Here is a 19092-nt window from a genome sequence, read left to right as displayed (position 1 = left end):
TGCTTTGGCACAGCAGAATAGCTAGCTTGCCTATAAAACTTTGCTTCTGCTGCTGCTTTGGCAAGGCAGCAGTGTTTACAAGACGTCTGCACACAATGCAGTCTGCTCACGGCTGCTAGCTGGTATGAACCAAGTGCTGATCCCGGTTTCTGGCTGCCATAGTGTGTAGCTTCTGAATTATTGTGTGACAGCTTTTGGCCTCTTGCTCCTTATCCTAACTGCATATACGTATATGCACAGTATATGTATAATATAACCAGCCACCTGCAAGCTCTTCATGTCCCTCAAAATGGGATCCACCCTTGTACCAAGTTGTTACTTATCTATGCATCTGTAATCTTCTGTTGAGTTTTGTGTACCAACCTATTTAAGAATTTATTTTATCCTCTCTCTCCGATACTCCCTATGTGTGTCACATCAGTTCATGGTTTCTGGATCTGAAGACACACGTGTACATAGTGGTGTCAGATATTCTTAACATCAGAGCTACATTTTTGCAAGTTTTGATTAAAATTAGTCACATTTGCTGCTACCATAAAACCATCCCATTACATTATTATTTCCAAAATAACATACGCTACTGCATGCCTAAGCAACAATCAGACTGGGACACAGTTTGGTTTTGTTCAGTAGATTTGTAAATGCCCCTGTGGGCCGTCCAACCTTTGCCATATGATTCAGTCTCCTACGCTTGACATCTAAGATTCTGGATTTTATAAGCCTCTGACGTAAGGGAATAGGCCAGTGCTTTATCACACGTAAGTGTTAACTGCCTTTTTACTGTAGCTGACAGAAAGTAAACTAGCCCATGTTAGTCTGTCTTAATACTACAGAGGGGAAAAGCATGGGAAAAGAGAAATTCTCAGGTTGAAGGAAGAAGACAAACCACCTACTGAAGGCTGTGTTTTGAAATAAGCAAAAAAACTGTATTAGAGAGAGAGAAGAGACTGCAAGACCTCCATTTGAGGGAGGATTGGTTTGGTTTCAAGATTGTCTTAATTATCAATGCTAGAATATAAACGGTTCCAAAAGCCACGTCGTCACTAGTAAACAAAAAGGATCAGGGCCTACTCCCTGACTCAGGAGAAAGCCGGCACAGCATGATTCACTCCCATATGGCTGAACTTTTTTGCCATCCAGAGTCAGGGGGCTGCATCTGGACTGCCTTTTGGAAACAGCCTCTAGCCCTACCATGGGAACTAACTGCTGGGACTCACGCCAGGAGCCCGCCTAAAGATGACTGTATGACACTGTATGCATTGCACCACTTAGTTTACTGGTATAGGTGCAGCCAAGAAGGTTATAAATATATCTGTTATCATTGTTATAGGACCATATCCTATGTGTATAATTAGCAAGCGTTATGCATAATAGTACATGCCGACTGTGTACACATTTGCAATAGGATATACAACAGAGTTAAATGTCTGCATGTTGTTGAATGTGAATTGATGCTGACTCACTGCACAAATCTAAAAATGTAGTTGACTGACTCTACTGTGGAAAAAAAAACACCTGGAAGTGCTCGCTTCTTTTTATATATTTAATTTTTTTTTTTGAAAATGCTTAACAAAAAAAAAGTAGGAAAATCACCTATAGCACTAGAGATGGGACAAGGTGTCATAAGATTTAAGTTTTTTAAAAAAGTATTATTTAGTAAAGGAATTTAGACCCCACAATTTGGTCTTGTCTCTCCTCCTGTAATTAAATCCTGTCGCAAGTAGTAACGTCAAATGCCCTTTTCAGAGTTATGAATTCAAGAATCTTTTCTTTGACCCAGCAAACCAAATTATGATCTGTAACAGAAAAGAAAGTTTTGGATATATCTTTTTATTTACTTAAAAATATCTCAATTAATTTGAGACTTACATGTACAGTATATCAAGTCTCTTAGACCCTTTTAACAAAGAATACCGTAGATGCACAGAGTTAAACAGTTTCCAAATGTAATAATGATCAACCCCAGAGCTAGACTCTGTCTCTGACTTACACCATTAAAAACTTGTTTCAATTTCAAGATGAACAGTTGTGGTACATTGTGAGATTTCAGTTTTCACCTAATACACGTATGCCATAAAATGGTGGTAACTGTTCTGGTGTAGTAAAGGAAAAAAAAAAAAACAATCTTCCTGGAAGAACAGTAAACATTATTCTGGTTTGATGTCCTCCCAGTCCCCTTCTTGTTTAATTTTTGACAATGCCTGTTGCTCAGAAAATCCCTGGCTGCTTTCACTGCAAATACCTTGGAGACTCCCCAAGGGCAAGCATTCTTTGATTCATTGGAGTCTGGAAGTATGGTTTCACCATAAATGTCTTTCTGGGTGGCACATTTCAGGATTTCTTGTTTTGGCAGTAATTAATAAATATGCCCACTATAAACTGTTGGTACAGTTCAATGTAGAACTTTTTAATTGTATAGGGTTGGGTTTTTTCTTTTTTCTTTTTTCTTTTTTTTTTTTCCCTCAATATTTGAATATATTCTAGCTCCATGTGAGGATAATGATGTGGAGGACGAGCTGGGCACAGAGCCTGCAGACACAGAAGGGCAGGCTGGTGAAGAAGGAGACACGGGTGCAGAGCTGGATGATGGTAGGGTACCACCATGCATCATTTAAACCTGTTATGTTAACAGAATTGTATTGGCAGAGAATACTTTGTGTGAGAGTACTTAAACTTGATCTTATGTTTAGTGATGTAGGAGTTTGTTTCAAATAGTTAAGAGGGAGCCAGGAGTGAAGGACAAAAAGAAACAGAAAAGCTTCAATGCCATAGGTTGTAAAATAAATTTCTCGTGTCCTCTCACCATCTGCTAATTAGAGGGCTTGGTCTTGTGTCCGTATTCAGTACTAATCCTGCTGAATAAGAGAAATGGAAATAAATTTTTGAAAAGTTGTGGTGGTTTTGCCCCAGCTGGCGGCTAAGCACTATGCAGCTGGTCGCTCACCCCTCCCTGCCCCAAGGGGACGGGGAGGAGAATGAAAAAAACACCTCGTGGGTTGCGATGAAGACAGTTTAATAGGATAACAAAGGAAGATAATAATAATAATAACAGCAATAATAATAGTAATAACAACAGTAATAATGATAATAAAACAAGCAATGCACAAATGCAATTGCTCACCACATGCAGGAAAAAACCCCCCAAACCAGATGCCCAGTCTATTTCTGAGCAGCGATCCTACCTGCCAGCTCACTTCCCCAGCTATATGCAGAGCATGACGTTCTATGGCACAGAATGTCCCTTTGGCCAGTCTGGGTCAGCTGTCCTGGCTGTGCTCTCCCAGCTTCTGGTGCACCTGGCAGGGCCTGGGAAGCTGAAAAGTCATCGACTTAGTGTAGACACTAGAACTGCCTCCCAACAACTAAAAACATCAGTGTGTTACCAACATTATTCTCATACTAAATCCAAAACACAGCATTATACCAGCTACTAGAAAGAAAATTAACTCTATCTCAGCTGAAACCAGGACAAAAGTCCACAGTATTATGCCAGTAATCTTCCCTTGCTAGTGTAAAATGAACTGCATATGCCAGAAAACATTGAAAAATTTCCAGAAAACTGGTAAGGTATGACTTCAATTACTAATTCAGTTATTTCTACTAATAGTCCATCATTTACTGCTTACATGTCTCTAGCACACAGAAAAAGGAGTGAAACATTTAGGTGTTCAGCTCATGAAAATGATTAGTACCATGTGAATAGAAAGAAAGGATTATGAAAGATTTTTAAATAAAAAACCGATGTCCTGATGGACTTGGATCCAAGATCTCTTGGTTTTTTTTCCCCTGCCTCATCCGTGATCAGATGACATCCCATCTGATGCAGAAGCAGAGTTTCGCTTACATCAAGGTGGCATAGAAGAGCCAGAAGTAAAAGTCTCTGAAGATGAAGAAGATGAAGAAGAAGAAAGTGCTTCTTGCAGTGTGACAGAAGGTAATAGCTTTCCCATCAGTATTTGAATGACTGTAATTGCATTTGAGATAGTCTACATGTTTTTTTAGATTTAAGAGAAGACAGTTTTTTGGATTTGAACCATCTCACTGCTCTCAGTGGCAAGGTACATGCTTGCATTAACATTTTGAGAAGAATGTTCTGAATCCATTAATTACAGCTTCCTAAAGTGCAAGAACCCATCTAACTACCTTTTCTTGTAGAAGTTTTTATGTTAAAAAGCTTGTACCATTTTTGACGTTTAAAAATTTTTTACTAGGTTCCCAATGTCCAATCTAGAATTTGTAAAAAGCTGAGAAATTTGTCACTACTTGCTGTGTGTAATATTAAAAAAAAAAAAAGAAGAAAAACAAAAAGAAAGAAAGAAAGAATATTAGTGGTCTCATGTTTTTGGAAACATTTTTGCTTTCCCTAGATCCGTGCAAGCCAACCATCCCGATCCAGTCATCCAGTGACAGTGTTCTTCCTCTGTCTCCAGTTGATAGTCCCAAAGCAAAACAAGCGGAGGTAAGAGAGGGAATCTCTGAAGTTTTCTACTTACTACCTGTAGTTCAACAGAACAGTTGGAAAAACTAATGAGGACTGACAGCAGTGGGCTTTCCTGCTTTCCTGTCTCTATAATTTATGTTGATATTCTTGAAATCTGACTTCATTTAGACTTAAAAAATAATGTACCATCTTTCTTACCTATCTTCAGAGTGTAATGGCTCTGTCACAGTCAGACAAGTTCCCATCACAAAGCCCAAAAAGGAATTATATAGGACATTTTAATTTCACTGTGCAATTACCAAGAGATAGATATAATGCATGAGAGGAGCATAAGTAAGGTGTTTCCTGTTTATCCTGCTGTGGCTATCTTTTCTGTACCAAAAGCAGATTCTGTGCAGTTGTAGTTCTAAATTATATTTGTATTACTTAGTAGTAACCAAAGTAGTGCTTATTTATTCCAGAATAACAACATAGTTCAGCTTAAAGAAGTGAGACATGTCAATGATGTACTGTCATGTTGTCAGCCCTGGAGTCCACATGCAAGAGTACTGTGGTGTTTTCGGCTACTGGTGTGTAAGAGTAGGAAGTACATGACCCCTAAAATTTCCATTCCAATTTTTTCCTCCCAAGTGTTTGTTTTTAAGGAATTACTAAAAGATTAGACTTTATCCTAGAGAGTTTCATCATAAACCAGTTTACTTTTACAATGGACACATTATGGGATAAGGCTAGTTTGCCGACAGCAATTGCTGACAACATTCATCTTCTATTAAAATTAAGGTGTGGTTTGTTTGTTTGGGTTTTTTTTGTTTGTTTTTTTTTTCTGGACCATCTAATGATTCTGTTAGACATAGTTATTGTTCATATCAGGACAGTGCCTAAATGCAGTACTCAAGACCTGGGTGTTTACTATGTGTCATACAAGCACGCAGATAGAGAGGTTCATGGTCTAATGGTCATGTACGGTTAAACCCCAAACGGTTTGCATTCAAAAGAAAGCTGGTACAAAAGATGTCATTGGAAAGAGTAATACCAGAACTCAGTAAGAGGAGTCCACTGCTAAAGGGTTAAATTGTAAAACAACAAATTGTGCTACCGAGTAATATGGCAGTCTGGATGTAGGAAACAAACACCAAGACTTCTAGACCATTAAGGGTCAAGGGAATTGCAGCCTAATTTACTCTTAACGGAGAAAGCACTCCTTGCTTTAAGAAAGCATTACAGCAGATGCTAGCCAGCAGAAAGTGCTATATTGATGAGAGCTGGAGAGACTTGCATCAAATCTGCCTGAGATAAGGAACCACCATAATACACAGTGTTGGAGATTTGAAGGGAGAGCAGGAAATACAGGAATGGATTTCTAGAATTTAGTTTAGTGGGTTTTTTTCCTTCCAAAAAGTAAATTTGCCTTGTTGTCATCTACAAAGTATGGTTTATATAATGGGGCAGATGGGAAATCCTAAGTGATGTTCCAGGCCTGCAAATGGGATGCCACATGTGGGTTTTTTCATATTTTGAGACTTTGATGGTTTCCTTATTGCTAACTTTGTTAAAAACAAAAAAATGGAACAGTATTCTGATGTGCCTGGTGACTATTAATATTTCTGTTTTTCATTTTTTGTAGGATGTAAAAGATCCCCTGGCTGAAGTATCCCGTGCAATAAAATCTCCAGAGGCACGCTTTTTTCCTGAGCCTTTCATTCTTGAAGAAGGACCAAAGGATGAAGTTCCCAAAGACAGGAAAGTTAAGAGTCCTTTGGTGCCCCCATCTCCAGTGTTATCCCAGCCGGCTGCATCACCAGAAGCCATTGTACCTACATCACTAGCAGAGTCTCAGCCAGCAGCACCAACAGTGGCTTCATCCCCAACCTCTGCTCAAATGCCTATCTGTTCCCAGCCTTTGCCTTCTGCTGAAACATCCATTCCATCCCCAGTGGAGCCTCCAGTATGTTTCCAGCCTGTCCCAGCCTTAACGTCTACTCCTTTAGCCAAACTGGTCCTTAGGGGCCAGGATAGTGAGGTGGAAAAACTGGGGAGCCCTACCACTGCAGAAGAAGCCCTGAAACGGAGTAACCTTGTAGAAGAGTTCTGGATGAAGAGTGCTGAAATACGGAGGAGCTTAGGGCTCACCCCAGTAGACAGAAACAAACGCTCAGAGACAAACTTTACTGTATCTGCCCTTGAGACAACTCCTCTCAAGACTTTTAATAGTGAGAATATTTCAGGGGATGAAAGGATCCATCTTGTGAAACCCCAGCCTACCCCAAGAAGACAAGGACTGTCAAAGTTAGAAAATGAGCAGATTTCTCTGCTCACTCCAAAATCTCCATCAGAAAAAGAGCTAAAGAGTTCCACTGAAGTAAGGAGGGATGTATCCAGCAGTTCCGGACTTGGCCTTCAGGAGAGCTCATCTAACATGAGAACTATGGCTAGCCAGAGCTTCAACACTTCTGACTCCACCATGCTTACTCCTCCATCAAGTCCACCACCACCACCACCTCAGGATGAAGAACCAGCCACTTTGCGTAGAAAGAGGCATCAAGCAGTCTGGCAGAATGAGGTTGAAGCCAGGTCACCTCCAACACCAGCATCAACACCTCCTGCTCCCCGATGCCATGAGCCAACCTCTGCTGCCAAAGAGTCAACCCAGGCCAAAAAAGATGACGTGCGGAAGTCTTTTGCAGAGAGTGTGGATGAGATTCCATTTGCTGATGATGTAGAAGACACATATGATGACAGGACAGAGGACTCAAGCCTTCATGAGAAGTTCTTTACACCTCCTACCAGTAGGCCAAGGCCTGAGAAACCACTTCTTTTGCCCTTGGTCAAAGAAAATGGTGGTCCACCTTCAATGGAAGGAGGGGTTAACCAAAAGAAGAGAGTGTTGCCTGAAATTTCCGTGGAGGCCAAGGAGCTTGCTGAAGAAAGAATGAGAGCCAGAGAGAAGTCTGTCAAGAGCCAAGCACTGCGTGATGCCATGGCTAAACAGTTGTGTAAGATGAAAGATATGGAGACAGCTGGGGCCACAAGGGCGCGAAAGGCATCTTCTATGCCCTTGAAGACCAAAGAGTTGTTTTATGACTCTCCAAAGCATCTGGCCTTGAAAATAGCAGAGGGATCCACACGAAAGCATGATGCTGCTATTGAGAAGTTCTCCACTCCTGCTGCTGATGTGGCTGGACCTGAAGGGTCTGTTACTTCTTCAGAAGGCTCCAGTGGGAAGAGTAAGAAAAGAACTTCTCTTTTCTCTCCTCGTAAAAACAAAAAGGAGAAGAAATCAAAAAATGACAGCAGGCTTTCCGACAAATCTAGTGGTGGAACAGAGGAAGCATCAAAGCCTAGGTCGTTATGGAAGTCTGTTTTCTCTGGGTATAAGAAAGACAAGAAGAAAAAGACTGATGACAAATCCTGCCCAAGTACTCCCTCAAGTAGTGCCACTGTGGATTCTGGCAAGCACAAAGCTTCTCCGTTCGTTACAGCTGCAGGTATAATAGATACGTGCCTCTGCACCGTGTACTTTTCCTACAGCTAGGTATCTTTGAAAGTAAGTTTGGCTTTGTCGTTCAGCTACTGTGCTGAATGACACTGCTCCCCAGTGTCAAATGGGCAGATCAAGATAAGTGCTAGCCACTAGAATTATATGTTTGCGTGTTGACAGGATTAGTTGATATACCACTGAAAAAAGTGGATCCTTTAATAAAAGCTTCACTCTCGATATGTACTAGGCACATCTGTTTTCTGCCTTAGATTGATTTGAGAAATAAGCGTTGTTTGTTGGAATCAGTTATTTGTGACATTTCATCTCTATTTTAAATCTGATCCTCATCTTTCCTTGGGTGGTCTGTTCCGTCGTTCAACCTGACTCCATGGATGCTGAAGACTGCAGAGGTGCACTCCTGTGTTCTCTGTGATCTGGAAAACTGTCTGCTGATATATGAAGTGGGGATTCTGCAGCCTTGTGTAAATCTCTCACATGCTATCAGGTGCCAGCAGAGATGTTTAATGGCAACTTGTGATACAGTAAATAAGTTAGCCATAAATGGGATCGAAAGCAAACACGTTATATTTCTCTAGCCTTGTACAAATATCCAAAATAGTGCCAGCTGCTGTCATCCAGGTGCTGTATCTCTCATAAGAGCATTGATACAGTACAAAGGGAGAATCATGACCGTTATTTTTAACAGCATTTTCAGAAAGTGATGCTCTTTTAGAGTGAAGCTTCTAATATTGATCATTTTGTGGAGCAGTGCTTCTCTGATCACTCTGTAATCCCAGGCAAAGGAACTGAGACTGGCATAAAAGGACTAAGTATTTTTGAAGCTCAGTCAATTTATCAACCAAGTTTGGAAATGTTTGCAGAAAGAACAGTTACTACTTCTCTAACTTGCCCTTTTTATTCCTGGCTTCTCAGACTTGCAGCTCCGTCAACACCTGAGTTTCTCAGAGGACTCTGACCTCTCCAGTGATGACATTCTGGAACGCTCCTCCCAGAAATCCAAGCGAGAGGTAGGCAGATGGGAAATGCATTTTAGATGGATCTAGCATTGTTCAGATCACAGGCTCAGAGAACCATGTCAGAAACTTGGATGATTCATTTTGTTCTTACTGTTCCTTCTGTAGAACAGGCTTTCCTGTAAGTTGGCTGACTGTTCTGCCTAAAATAAGTTGGTTTCACTTGGTTTCACAAGTGCAAGCTTTTCCCCACTGTTGTTATATGAAGGATCTGTTGTCTCACCTTGATATTACTTTACAATTAATATCACAGTCAGAATAGTGAGTTTTGTCCTTGTTGTGCACATGCCAATGATCTACAGAAAATAGACCTTTAATGTCTTTAAAGCAAATTACAGACAGGAATGTACTTTTACATACATCGAGAACATAGTCAAGACAGATCGTCAACTAAGAGGTAAGCTACAGGCTGCAGTTTTGCAGCTCATGCTTATTTTTGCTGGGAGAAGAGAATGTGTACGGTCTGAATTAGTACCTTCTCTTTTTGGAGAAAAGAGCCATCAGCTGTTTCTTCCATTTTGACCCTGTTTTCTTTGAGGACTTCTTGGTAGTTGCTGAGTATTTCCGTATGTCTGTGTATGTAGATAACAACTGTTAAACTGATATACGTAGTAGTGAGTGCCTATGAAATGCCAGTATATAGGGGTTGGTTTTAGCCTGGTGTTCTCATTCCAGTGTGGTCTGGTATGAACTCTGTTTCTTCTGAGAGCGCTGTTTCTTGATCCTGACCAACCTTCCCTAGCTAGCACTATAATGTCATATTGAAAGACGTATCAACAGCTTTCTAGCGAAAATAGTTTCACTTTAAGTGATGCTTTAAGGAAGTTGTTGATGAGGAAAGAGGATACACCAGTGGGTCTCCATAAAAGCCCAAAGAGCTTTATATATTTTAATATATATTTTACAATGTATATATTATAAAATTATAAATATTGTAAAATATTTCTATATTTATAAATATATATTTTAAAATGTAAAAATACATTTAGTTTATTTACAGATATTTATATATGGAAAATATATGGTGAGAACCATGTGCCAAAGTTAGTTGCTTTTAAACTATTTATTTCAATTTTAGGATGGCACTATGAATGCAAAAATAAGTGAAAAATGTAAGGAACCGCTCAGTCATAGTAATGGGGAAGAGCCCTTCTTTCATTCCTGAGAGCTTCTAAGCTCTGCTAGGCAGAGTTTGCAACATTTGGAGGAATAAGTGGAGATGTCATTGGCCCTGCAGAACATTAAGGCCCTTCTAGTACTGAAGAATGAAAAATGTGTTTCCCCTGTCCCTTCCTGGTGGTGCCTGGTTGACGTGTTAAAAAAACTCGAGAAGCAGAGAGCATCTGAGAGGGTAGTGTCACACACGCAGTGGTCTGTGCCTCCTGTCTCAAACCTCATCCAGCGTGCACAAATCAGTCTCAAATGGGAGGAGCTAGTTGGTACTTGGCTCAGGTGGCAAAGGCATGGAAGTACTGCAAATTGAAGTGTCATAGGAAAGGCTTTCTAGGTCTGTATAGTGGAATGAATTAGAATAACTAATGACTTTAAGGCTGGTGGAAGGAGTTGATGAAGGAAGTAGGAATTTTCTGTATTTACTTACCTGTCTTTTAATCTTTCTCCGTAGTTGATCTAGGTCTCTTCTAAGAGGAAGATTATTTTGTTTGTATTTTATTCCCTTTTTTCTCTCCCCTTTTCATTCCTCCTTGCATGCGCTCAAGGTGTTTCATGAGAAATTCTGCATTTTCCAAGAGATGCAGAAGAATGAGGTACCTGTGGCTAGCAGAGGACAGACATGCAATCCAGGGGGTTCAGATAAGAGTTACAGAGTTGCTGCTCTGCCTTGTAAGCTCCTTCAGGAGGAAGCAGGGCTTCAGTAAGGGCCGTGCTTCTTTTCAGCCTTCAGTATGCCTTGATGGTCACTTTTTTCTCTGTGCTGAGCTACTTTAATTTCAAATGGCTTTTGCAGAAAAAAAGATCTCATCACTAAGCATTGGAAGGGATAGGGGACAGTGGCAGATGCCTGGAATCCTAATACTGAAAATATCTCACCAGCTCTGCCAAGGGTGTGGTGGTGGTATCTCATTTTCTCCCATTTGCTGTTGCTGAAATTACTTTGAGAATTTCTTTGCTCAGCATCTGCCTATTTTCTAAAGAATAGTTTTGATAATTAATTTATTAGAGGAAACGAAGCTGAGCACTCCACTTACCTAGTTTTGCTGCATCCTGTCCAAGGATGTAGAACGTGCATGCAAACACTGGAATGCCTTGCTGTCAAAAGAAATGTAACTGAACTTTGAAACTGACAAAACTGGGTTTGTACTGATTTGAGGTGGGGGTTGTATTTTTTTTTTTTTTTTAAGTTACAAACTGCCTGCTACTTATTATGGGTAAGAGTTGACTTCCTGTGTGCCACATAACTTTTATGTGAACCCCTTCTCTAAACTGAAATTCTGCTTGTGCTGCTTTTTTGGTAATTTTAGTGAGCTTGCTTCCCAGACAGCTTGCTCCGTTTAGCCTGTTCTTTGTGATCAGCAGTGAATTGATTCAGTGTTGTTTAATGTAGTGTCTTTCAAGAGAAGTGTCTTGTAAAGAGTTACTAATGTAAATGTCCCGTGGGTGTCGTGTTTATAGGTGTGTGTCATTGTGAGTGTGTTTGTCGTTGTTCCCGTGCAATTGTGGTATTGTGATCAGACATGCGTTTTACTACCGCAGGTAGCTTGCTTTTTACTGAAGTTTGCATACATGCTGAAGTTGTTCTATGGCTTTTCATTTGTGACTGATTTTAGTTACTTGAATGTGAAAATGCAAAATGCTGGCTGTTCACCCAGAATGGCACAATGCCCTCTGTAGTTCATGACACAAGGGAAATTTGCCTCTCTTAGAAACCCTAAGTAGTTTACTTCCTCATTTTCGGGTGCAGGGTAATGTAGAATGTCCTTGGATAGAGAAGGTAGTGATTCTATTCTCCTTTTTCCTCCTCGTCCTCATAATTTTAGCTCCTCAGGCTCTCTAGAGACTCTTTTTTTAGACAGGAAGATTCCATTACTGTAGGACACATAAGCCACTCTGAGGTCTTCTGGTGTTTCTCCTGTCACAAAGCAGTGAGGAAGATTTATGATGTTAGTTAAATACAAATGATTGTTTCCATGAAGTAGAGATAATTTAAACCCATGAAATAAACCAAACTCCTAAGAGAAGTTGTAAATCAGATTGTAAATGGAGAGTTGTGTGACAGCATAATGTATGGTTGGCTGAGCTGGTTCAGACTGAACGTGTCCCAGCGTAACCCATTATTCCAAATCCTAAGCCAAAACTTTGTACGTGTATGTATGCGTACTTGCTCAGTGGACATTAAAACCATAGGTAGATAAAGGCCAAATAATTCCTCTAGAAAAAGGTATTTCCAAGTTGACTGTATCTTCAAAGAGGCTGCTAAAGCTAATTGTCTTCAGGAGAGTGCTAGAAACTTGATTTTGTGGACAGAAGTTCCATTGTGCTTCATCAGTCTGGGTCATGTTCAGCATTTGCACATTTTTATGTTTCATTTAAAAACAGCTTTGTTTTATTACTGTGCATCTGTTTTCAATGTTGAACTGATTTTGCTTCATTTTGTATGTTTTTTTATTTTTTTTTTCCTTTACCATTCCCCCTTTAAAGTCGATTTATGTACCACACGCCTTGGCATTCAAGAGATCATATTCGTCAAAGGTAGTGTCTCCATTCCCACTAGCTGGCCATTGTTGCATTGCATGTCCCTATATTAACCCATTGAATCCATAGCTACCCATCACATGTGCACTAACATCATAAACCATTGACTGTGCATGCGTGAGATGTTAGCAGACACGGGCAGCAAATTCTTTGTAGAGGTTGTCTACCAAAAATGTATTAAGCTCCAAATTGTTTGTCTGGCTAGAATGCATGCAATTATCAGTGCACAGCAGTGCACTGCTGTACAGAGTGATGTGGATGATTTTTGAGCTTCAGAACAAAATGGGTTTCAAGACAATTAAATACTTAGAATATGAGTTCAAGTGAATCATCACACTTTAATCAGCATCCTTCAAAATTGTTGAGTTCACTGAAATCTTAGTGAAACTCTGTATCAAGCTAAAATCAAGACAGAAGTTACGTATCTTTCAGGAATGCTGCTGCTTTCTGAAATTCTTATTGTCCTGTCTTCACAGTCACAACAGTGTTACATGGGATAGGAAAGTCTCACCCTCTGTCACTTTACTTTCTGATTTGGGTATCATTGTGGATTTTGTGGTTTTGAAAAAAGAAAGAGTAAAGTGTTAACTTCTTGGAGTTTTAACGATGGTAACCACCTAACTGAGGGGTTTTTAATAGAGCTGTGATCCTACCTTAAACTCTGTTCCACTGAGAACAATAAACCAGAAGTAAACTGACCAATGGGGCAGTACAGTACCTAGACAAAGCAAATTTCAGGGTGGTCTGTCTTAACATTTTGTCCTTAAAGTTGACTGTCCATGGAGAAGATCTCTTTCCAGAACTGGAAGACATCTGTTTACAGCTGTCCTTTAAAGGCTACATACATGTATGTGGGAAGAGAGTTCTTTTCTTTACTGTAGTTCACTTAATGCAGTTGTGACCTTTCTTTGACACTCTTAAAAGTCTGTGAGAGAAAGCCTTCCTAGACTACAACGCAACCAGCTAGTATACCTGATAAGATACTAAACCCCATTTCAGTAATGTTAAAAAGACTTATTTATTTTTGAATTAGTTTCACTGAGAGAAAAGAACGGGAGAAAATACCTTTCTATTTCTGTAAACATAGCCTTTCTCCTTTTGGATGGCTTCTGGTGTTGTACTATTCTAGCTTTATTTTAGAGGTTATTTGCTGTGGTTTATACCAGCCAGTTTAGTGGGGTTGCTCTTGAGATGGGATTTCCCATCTCACACCAGAATGCTGTTCTGCTTTCAAATGTCTTTTTGCCTTCTCAATTCATAGAAAAGTTGCAGAATTTTACACAGGTAGTCGTTACCAGTTATACCAGCATAACTCCCAACTATGGATTTTCTTGTTCCAGAATAAAACAGGGAGAGGGGAATAGCAATACAACTACACTAGTCTATAATGAATTCTTAGCTTATACTGCTGTAACTGCTGATGTAGACATGCCTTTACCCTCTTTTAAAATGAAATCAAGGTGAACCCTCTATATAGTACTCATTGATTGAATGAAATCCATTTGGCTAAATCTATTGAGAAATAGAATAAAAATTGATTTGATCTTTGGGGAGATGTTTTGTATAGCAGCAGAAGACAGGTGGGACATTAAATAAAATCACAGCTTTGCAGTTGGCTTATATGCTTCTTCACTCCTGATTTGACCCTGAAATCGTTGCTCACTGCACTGTGAACACCTTTGCCTACAGAAGCTTGACTTTTGACACGGCCATGGCAAAGACAGAACACCTCACTTCTGAGATTTTGGAAGAGAAAATGGTCATCCCTTCCCCCATATATCTGAGCATGTGAATAAAATCTGCTCCTGTTTTTCCTTCCTTCAGAGAGCCTACACAGAAGAGGAACTGAATGCCAAGCTGACCCGGCGAGTACAGAAAGCTGCCCGTAGACAAGCCAAGCAAGAGGAGCTAAAGAGGTTGCATAGAGCTCAGGTAGTTGTCTCACAATCTTCTTACCATGGCAGACAATTAACTCTATGTGAAAGTACCATGATCTGCCATTCCTCTGTGTCAGAAGAGCATCCAGGGACAGACATTTCCTCTATTTCTACATGATTGTCCCTGCTCCTACTTACTCTTTCAAATTTGGTATTGTGTCACAGACCTGGGAAGAGTGGCTGAAACATATCATGATAGTTTTACAATGAGAAAAGTAATGACCATGACACCTTTCTAGCTGGAGACGAGCGAAGCATCATGCACCAAATGGACCAGTGATAGTCAGATAATACCTGATGAAGCTGCAGTTATTGCTTTGCTAGATTATGCTCCTGGGTAAAGTGTTACCAAATTAACCTTTAATTACCAGAGAATTTGTTGGAAAACTGCTGGCATCATCTATAGATGATGGGATTTGTTTAAAGCTTGAGATAGGGGCTCAGCTGACTGAGTAGCATCACCTTTCACTTCAGCATTTAGGAAGGTGATTGGAGTTGTAGCAAATAAGTGGGTATCAAGGTGCTTGCTAAATTAAGGGCTAGGATGCAAGGGGGTGGGGAGGGTGTTGTGGAGGGACTGTGATGCTAGCTTTTGAAGCAGTTAACTTTTGAAGCAGTGTATTGTAGAATACAAATACTTGTTTTTGAAAAGGCCAGTTTGCCTGAAGTCACTTAGTGCTGGATGAGTGCTGCAGACAGAGCAGGACAGTTACTCTTGGTGAGGTTCTGCTCCATTCTTCTCGGAACAGATCATCCAGCGGCAGCTTGAACAAGTGGAAGAGAAGCAGAGGCAACTTGAAGAGAGGGGAGTTGCTGTGGAGAAGGCCCTTCGGGGAGAAGCAGGTATCCATCAGAACTTGGTTTGCTTTTTAATGTTTTCTTATCAAGTGCTTGTGCAGTAGTCCATAGCTGCTTGGATTTTAGAGGCAATTGGACCATTAGAGCCTAGAAGCAGAGTCCAATGTGAATCCATTCTCCCTTTTCTACTATCTTTTTGAGGCATTTTTGTTCCTGTGTTTCTTCTAATTCTGGGACTTCCCTATGGCAGAGACTCAGTTCGCTTGTCTTTGCCTGAGGCTTAGGAGGTAATCCTCCAACTATTAATAATGGCTGACTGACTGTTTCTGCATATCACTGGATATTACAGCTAGAAAATTGCAGGGGTTTCCTAGCTGCAATTCACATAAAGCTGTCACAGTAAGAGAACCCTGTTTGTATGTTAAGGAAGTAATTGTGAAATTGTGTGTGCTTTCTCTATTGTGCTGGATTATCAAGGTAGTGTCCTTACAAGGGACCATCACAGAACATCTTCCTCACTGCACAGCCCAGCACACTGGCTACTTCCAAGAAAGTTGTGCAGAACAGAAATGTACACCTGTACTGAAAGGTATCCATGTCAAGCTGTTAGAGGAATGTTATGTGTACGTGAAAATAAATTAAATTAATACCAGCTGATCTGGCAAAGCATACGAGTGGAGGAGTACTTGGTTCAGATAATGCTGATGGTAGTATAATGATTTGGAAAAAAGAATCCTCGATTGCAAGGAGTCAAATATCCAACAGGCAAATGCAGTGTACGTATACCTGACAGGCCCAGGATTACGTACCTGATTACAAGGATCAGAGATCAGAAATGGTAACAGTGGAACAGGTGCTTGGAAAATGTTTTAGCTTGTTGCTTGGATTGAAGAGCGACCGCTATGCCTGTGAAGATGGAACTTGATTAAGGAGTGAAGGTTCACCAGAGGAAAAGTCTGTCGTGACTTCCTGCCAATTACTACTCGGCCAGGATTAGGTATGTTTGATGCTCTGTAAGGGCATGCCAAAGCAGCAGGATGGAGTGGTGACCAAAGCAAATTGGTGCTACAAGTGCGGAGAATGATCTGGAGGACTTTGACAGTTTTGTGATCTGACTGGCTTTTTCATCTGTGGGTTCAAAAAACAGCCTTGTGCAAAAACTCTTTCTCTGCAGTGATGCCTCCTTCCTTATGCTGTGTATTTCTGTGTAGCCCCACTCTGTTCTCTGGCCTGCCAGTTACTGCACGTACTAAAACCACCTCTCTTATTTCTAATTGTTCTTTTCCTTTCTCTTTTCATCTTGATTACTTAGCTGCTAAATGACTTTCACGTAAGACATGTCAGCACAAGTGGGAAAGCAGCTGAGAGAACATTCCTCATGATAGAAAGTTCTCTCATTGAAGAATGATAGAAGAATGCCTAAAAAACAGTCAGAGAGGGCAGAATGTGACCAACAGTAAGAATAGCTATTTTATATGGAAGACCACAGAATTAAATCCTTGTATAACTAACTAATCACTCCCAACTCTCCCAAAATAGAAACAGTCTTGGATGAGCTTGTATAGTTGTGAATTTCCTAGCAGAATTACGAAATTGTAGGTCAGTCTTTGCAAAATGAATCTTTTCTTCAGGAAGTCTCTAGGGTATACTTTACTCTTGCAACATGTTTCTATCAGCAGATCGTACATTATGGTTACAGAAGCTTAACTCTGTCGTAAAAAATTCACCAGCCTCAACTCTTTCAGTTATTTCAGGGGACTAACAAGAAACACATTCCTTTGGGGGGAGGGGAAGCATGTTCTAACCTGTGTTGACTGAAACACAAAATTATAAATTAATTTCATCCTTCACCTCTCGAAGCCACTCTTGCATGGAAATTTTGCATATATCTGCAATAAATTAACATAATTTCTTCTTATTTTTTTAAAATCCGAGACATCAAATTCTGTAAGTATAAATTATTTCTGCCTCCAATATCCATTAATTATTCAGGAGAGCAGTATAAGTTTCTTGTCACCTGCATTGCCTAAGATATTGACCTAACAGTGACTACTGCATTCAGCAAGTACTACTGTGTAAAGGTGTGAAGTCATGCTCTTATCTCTGATCGGTCCCTCTCCTAATGAAACTGTGTAAACAAAGGTTAAAAAAGGGAAGGGCATTGTATAAAGTGGTGTTTTTCATCTGAAAAAAACATTTAAAAAATCTCTTTCCTTTCAATAAGCTTGTACAAGGGAAAGAAATGGGGGAGGGTGGGACGTAGGCCTCCTGTGCACATAATCTGTCCACATAAATTGAGACGGATTGCAATACAGGATCAAAGTAATGGCTGCCCCATAGACAGCAACCAGCATTAACTATTCTATAACAAGTGGGTTATTCAGCTTCCCTCTCTGTAGGGAAAGAAGAAATCACTCACTGACTTGGGCGTTTAAATATGAAGGTTTAGATAGTATTAGCAGTAGTTTGCTACTACTAGATACTTGAAAATCCTGACAGAAGAAACAGAATTCTGTATTTTGTAATGATTCTTTTCTTTTTCTATTGTAGAAAAAGATACACAAAACCATCTGAACTCTTCTCTGTGTCAGTTACCATCTTTTAGCATATAGCCTGTTAGTCATCTTTCCCGTCTGTGACGAATTTCAAATTTTGCTTTTGTAGAGGTATTCCATTAACTTTAATTGTTCAGATCTCTGACCTCTGGACCTCTTTCCATTTTTAGCAAAAAATATTTTTCAGTTGGACTGGTAAGAACAAAACCCAATACTATAGGTAAGAATTTGTTTACTTAGAATAATTTTGCTTCTATTTTCCATCCATTTTGCACCATCCTTAATAATGTTCTTGCCAAGTGACTTACATTGAGAAGACTCTCAATAACTTCTTCACAGCGATGCCCCACTGTCTTCCTGAGACATTACAGTTAATTTAGATCCTAGCAATAGGTACAGACAGCTCAATAGTCTTTTCAGAAATTTCACTTATTATCTGATAGTTGTCAAGTTGGAATATTTATATGATGATACTAGCTATTCAACTAGTCAGACTCAGAAACATTTTGGAGGTCATCGTTAACTTTAATTTTGACAAAATAATTACAGCTTCTTGGCTACCTCCTTGTCTTTTCCTTTTTTAAATTGGCTCCCCTCGGGCAAGGCACAGTTGGTCTTTTATTCTTTTAAAAGCTGAATGCTCAATCTAACATTTAGTTTCTGATTCAGAAAATGATCTCACACCCTATGATTATTTAATTGCCTTAATACGGTCTCTGTGATTATCTTTGAAAATCTCAGCCTTTGATTGTCACATTCACAGCAAGAATGAATGATTTGAATATAAACTCTATTTCAAGTGACAATGTAAGCTCTAGTTCAGGTGGCAAGTTTGTCATATACAGGTGATCTAAGCTTTTGTCATCCCTTTTTTTTTCCCCTTCCCACCCCTCCCCCTTTCTTTTGCATCGTGGTATTTCACTGCAAAGGTAAAGTAGGATAATATTCATGAAGAAATTTTTTCCACTTTTCTGCGGTGCCCCAAGAGACACCTTGAATGGGGTTGCTATTAATGTAGCAGTACTTTGTATTATAGTGTATTCACCTGTTTGGACACGCTTATGACTTTGATTTCCTGTGTGGATTTTTCATTTCTTCAATTATTAACTTAAAAATATGTCAAATCAGAAACTTCTGG

General features: G+C 39.8%; 1 protein-coding gene across 12 annotated transcripts in view; it reads left to right on the top strand.

Moving 5' to 3' along the window:
- Positions 1-19092, top strand: part of MICAL3 (microtubule associated monooxygenase, calponin and LIM domain containing 3) — a 165252-nt gene that overhangs the window by 127438 nt on the left and 18722 nt on the right. For 11 of the 12 annotated variants that reach the window (XM_054835262.1, XM_054835437.1, XM_054836176.1 and 8 more), the window contains 8 exons: positions 2485-2589; positions 3806-3934; positions 4368-4459; positions 6066-7926; positions 8853-8947; positions 12611-12661; positions 14489-14596; positions 15351-15444. In XM_054835262.1, the coding sequence (XP_054691237.1) occupies positions 2485-2589; positions 3806-3934; positions 4368-4459; positions 6066-7926; positions 8853-8947; positions 12611-12661; positions 14489-14596; positions 15351-15444 (2535 nt within the window). The remainder of the gene's footprint in view (positions 1-2484; positions 2590-3805; positions 3935-4367; positions 4460-6065; positions 7927-8852; positions 8948-12610; positions 12662-14488; positions 14597-15350; positions 15445-19092) is intronic. The other variant, XM_054835508.1, reaches the window with a different exon arrangement.

This window comes from Grus americana, chromosome 1 (assembly GCF_028858705.1).
Source record: "Grus americana isolate bGruAme1 chromosome 1, bGruAme1.mat, whole genome shotgun sequence".
NCBI lineage: Eukaryota > Metazoa > Chordata > Aves > Gruiformes > Gruidae > Grus > Grus americana.
Note: the sequence above shows the minus strand (reverse complement) of the source record. Positions and strands in the feature narration are given on the sequence as shown.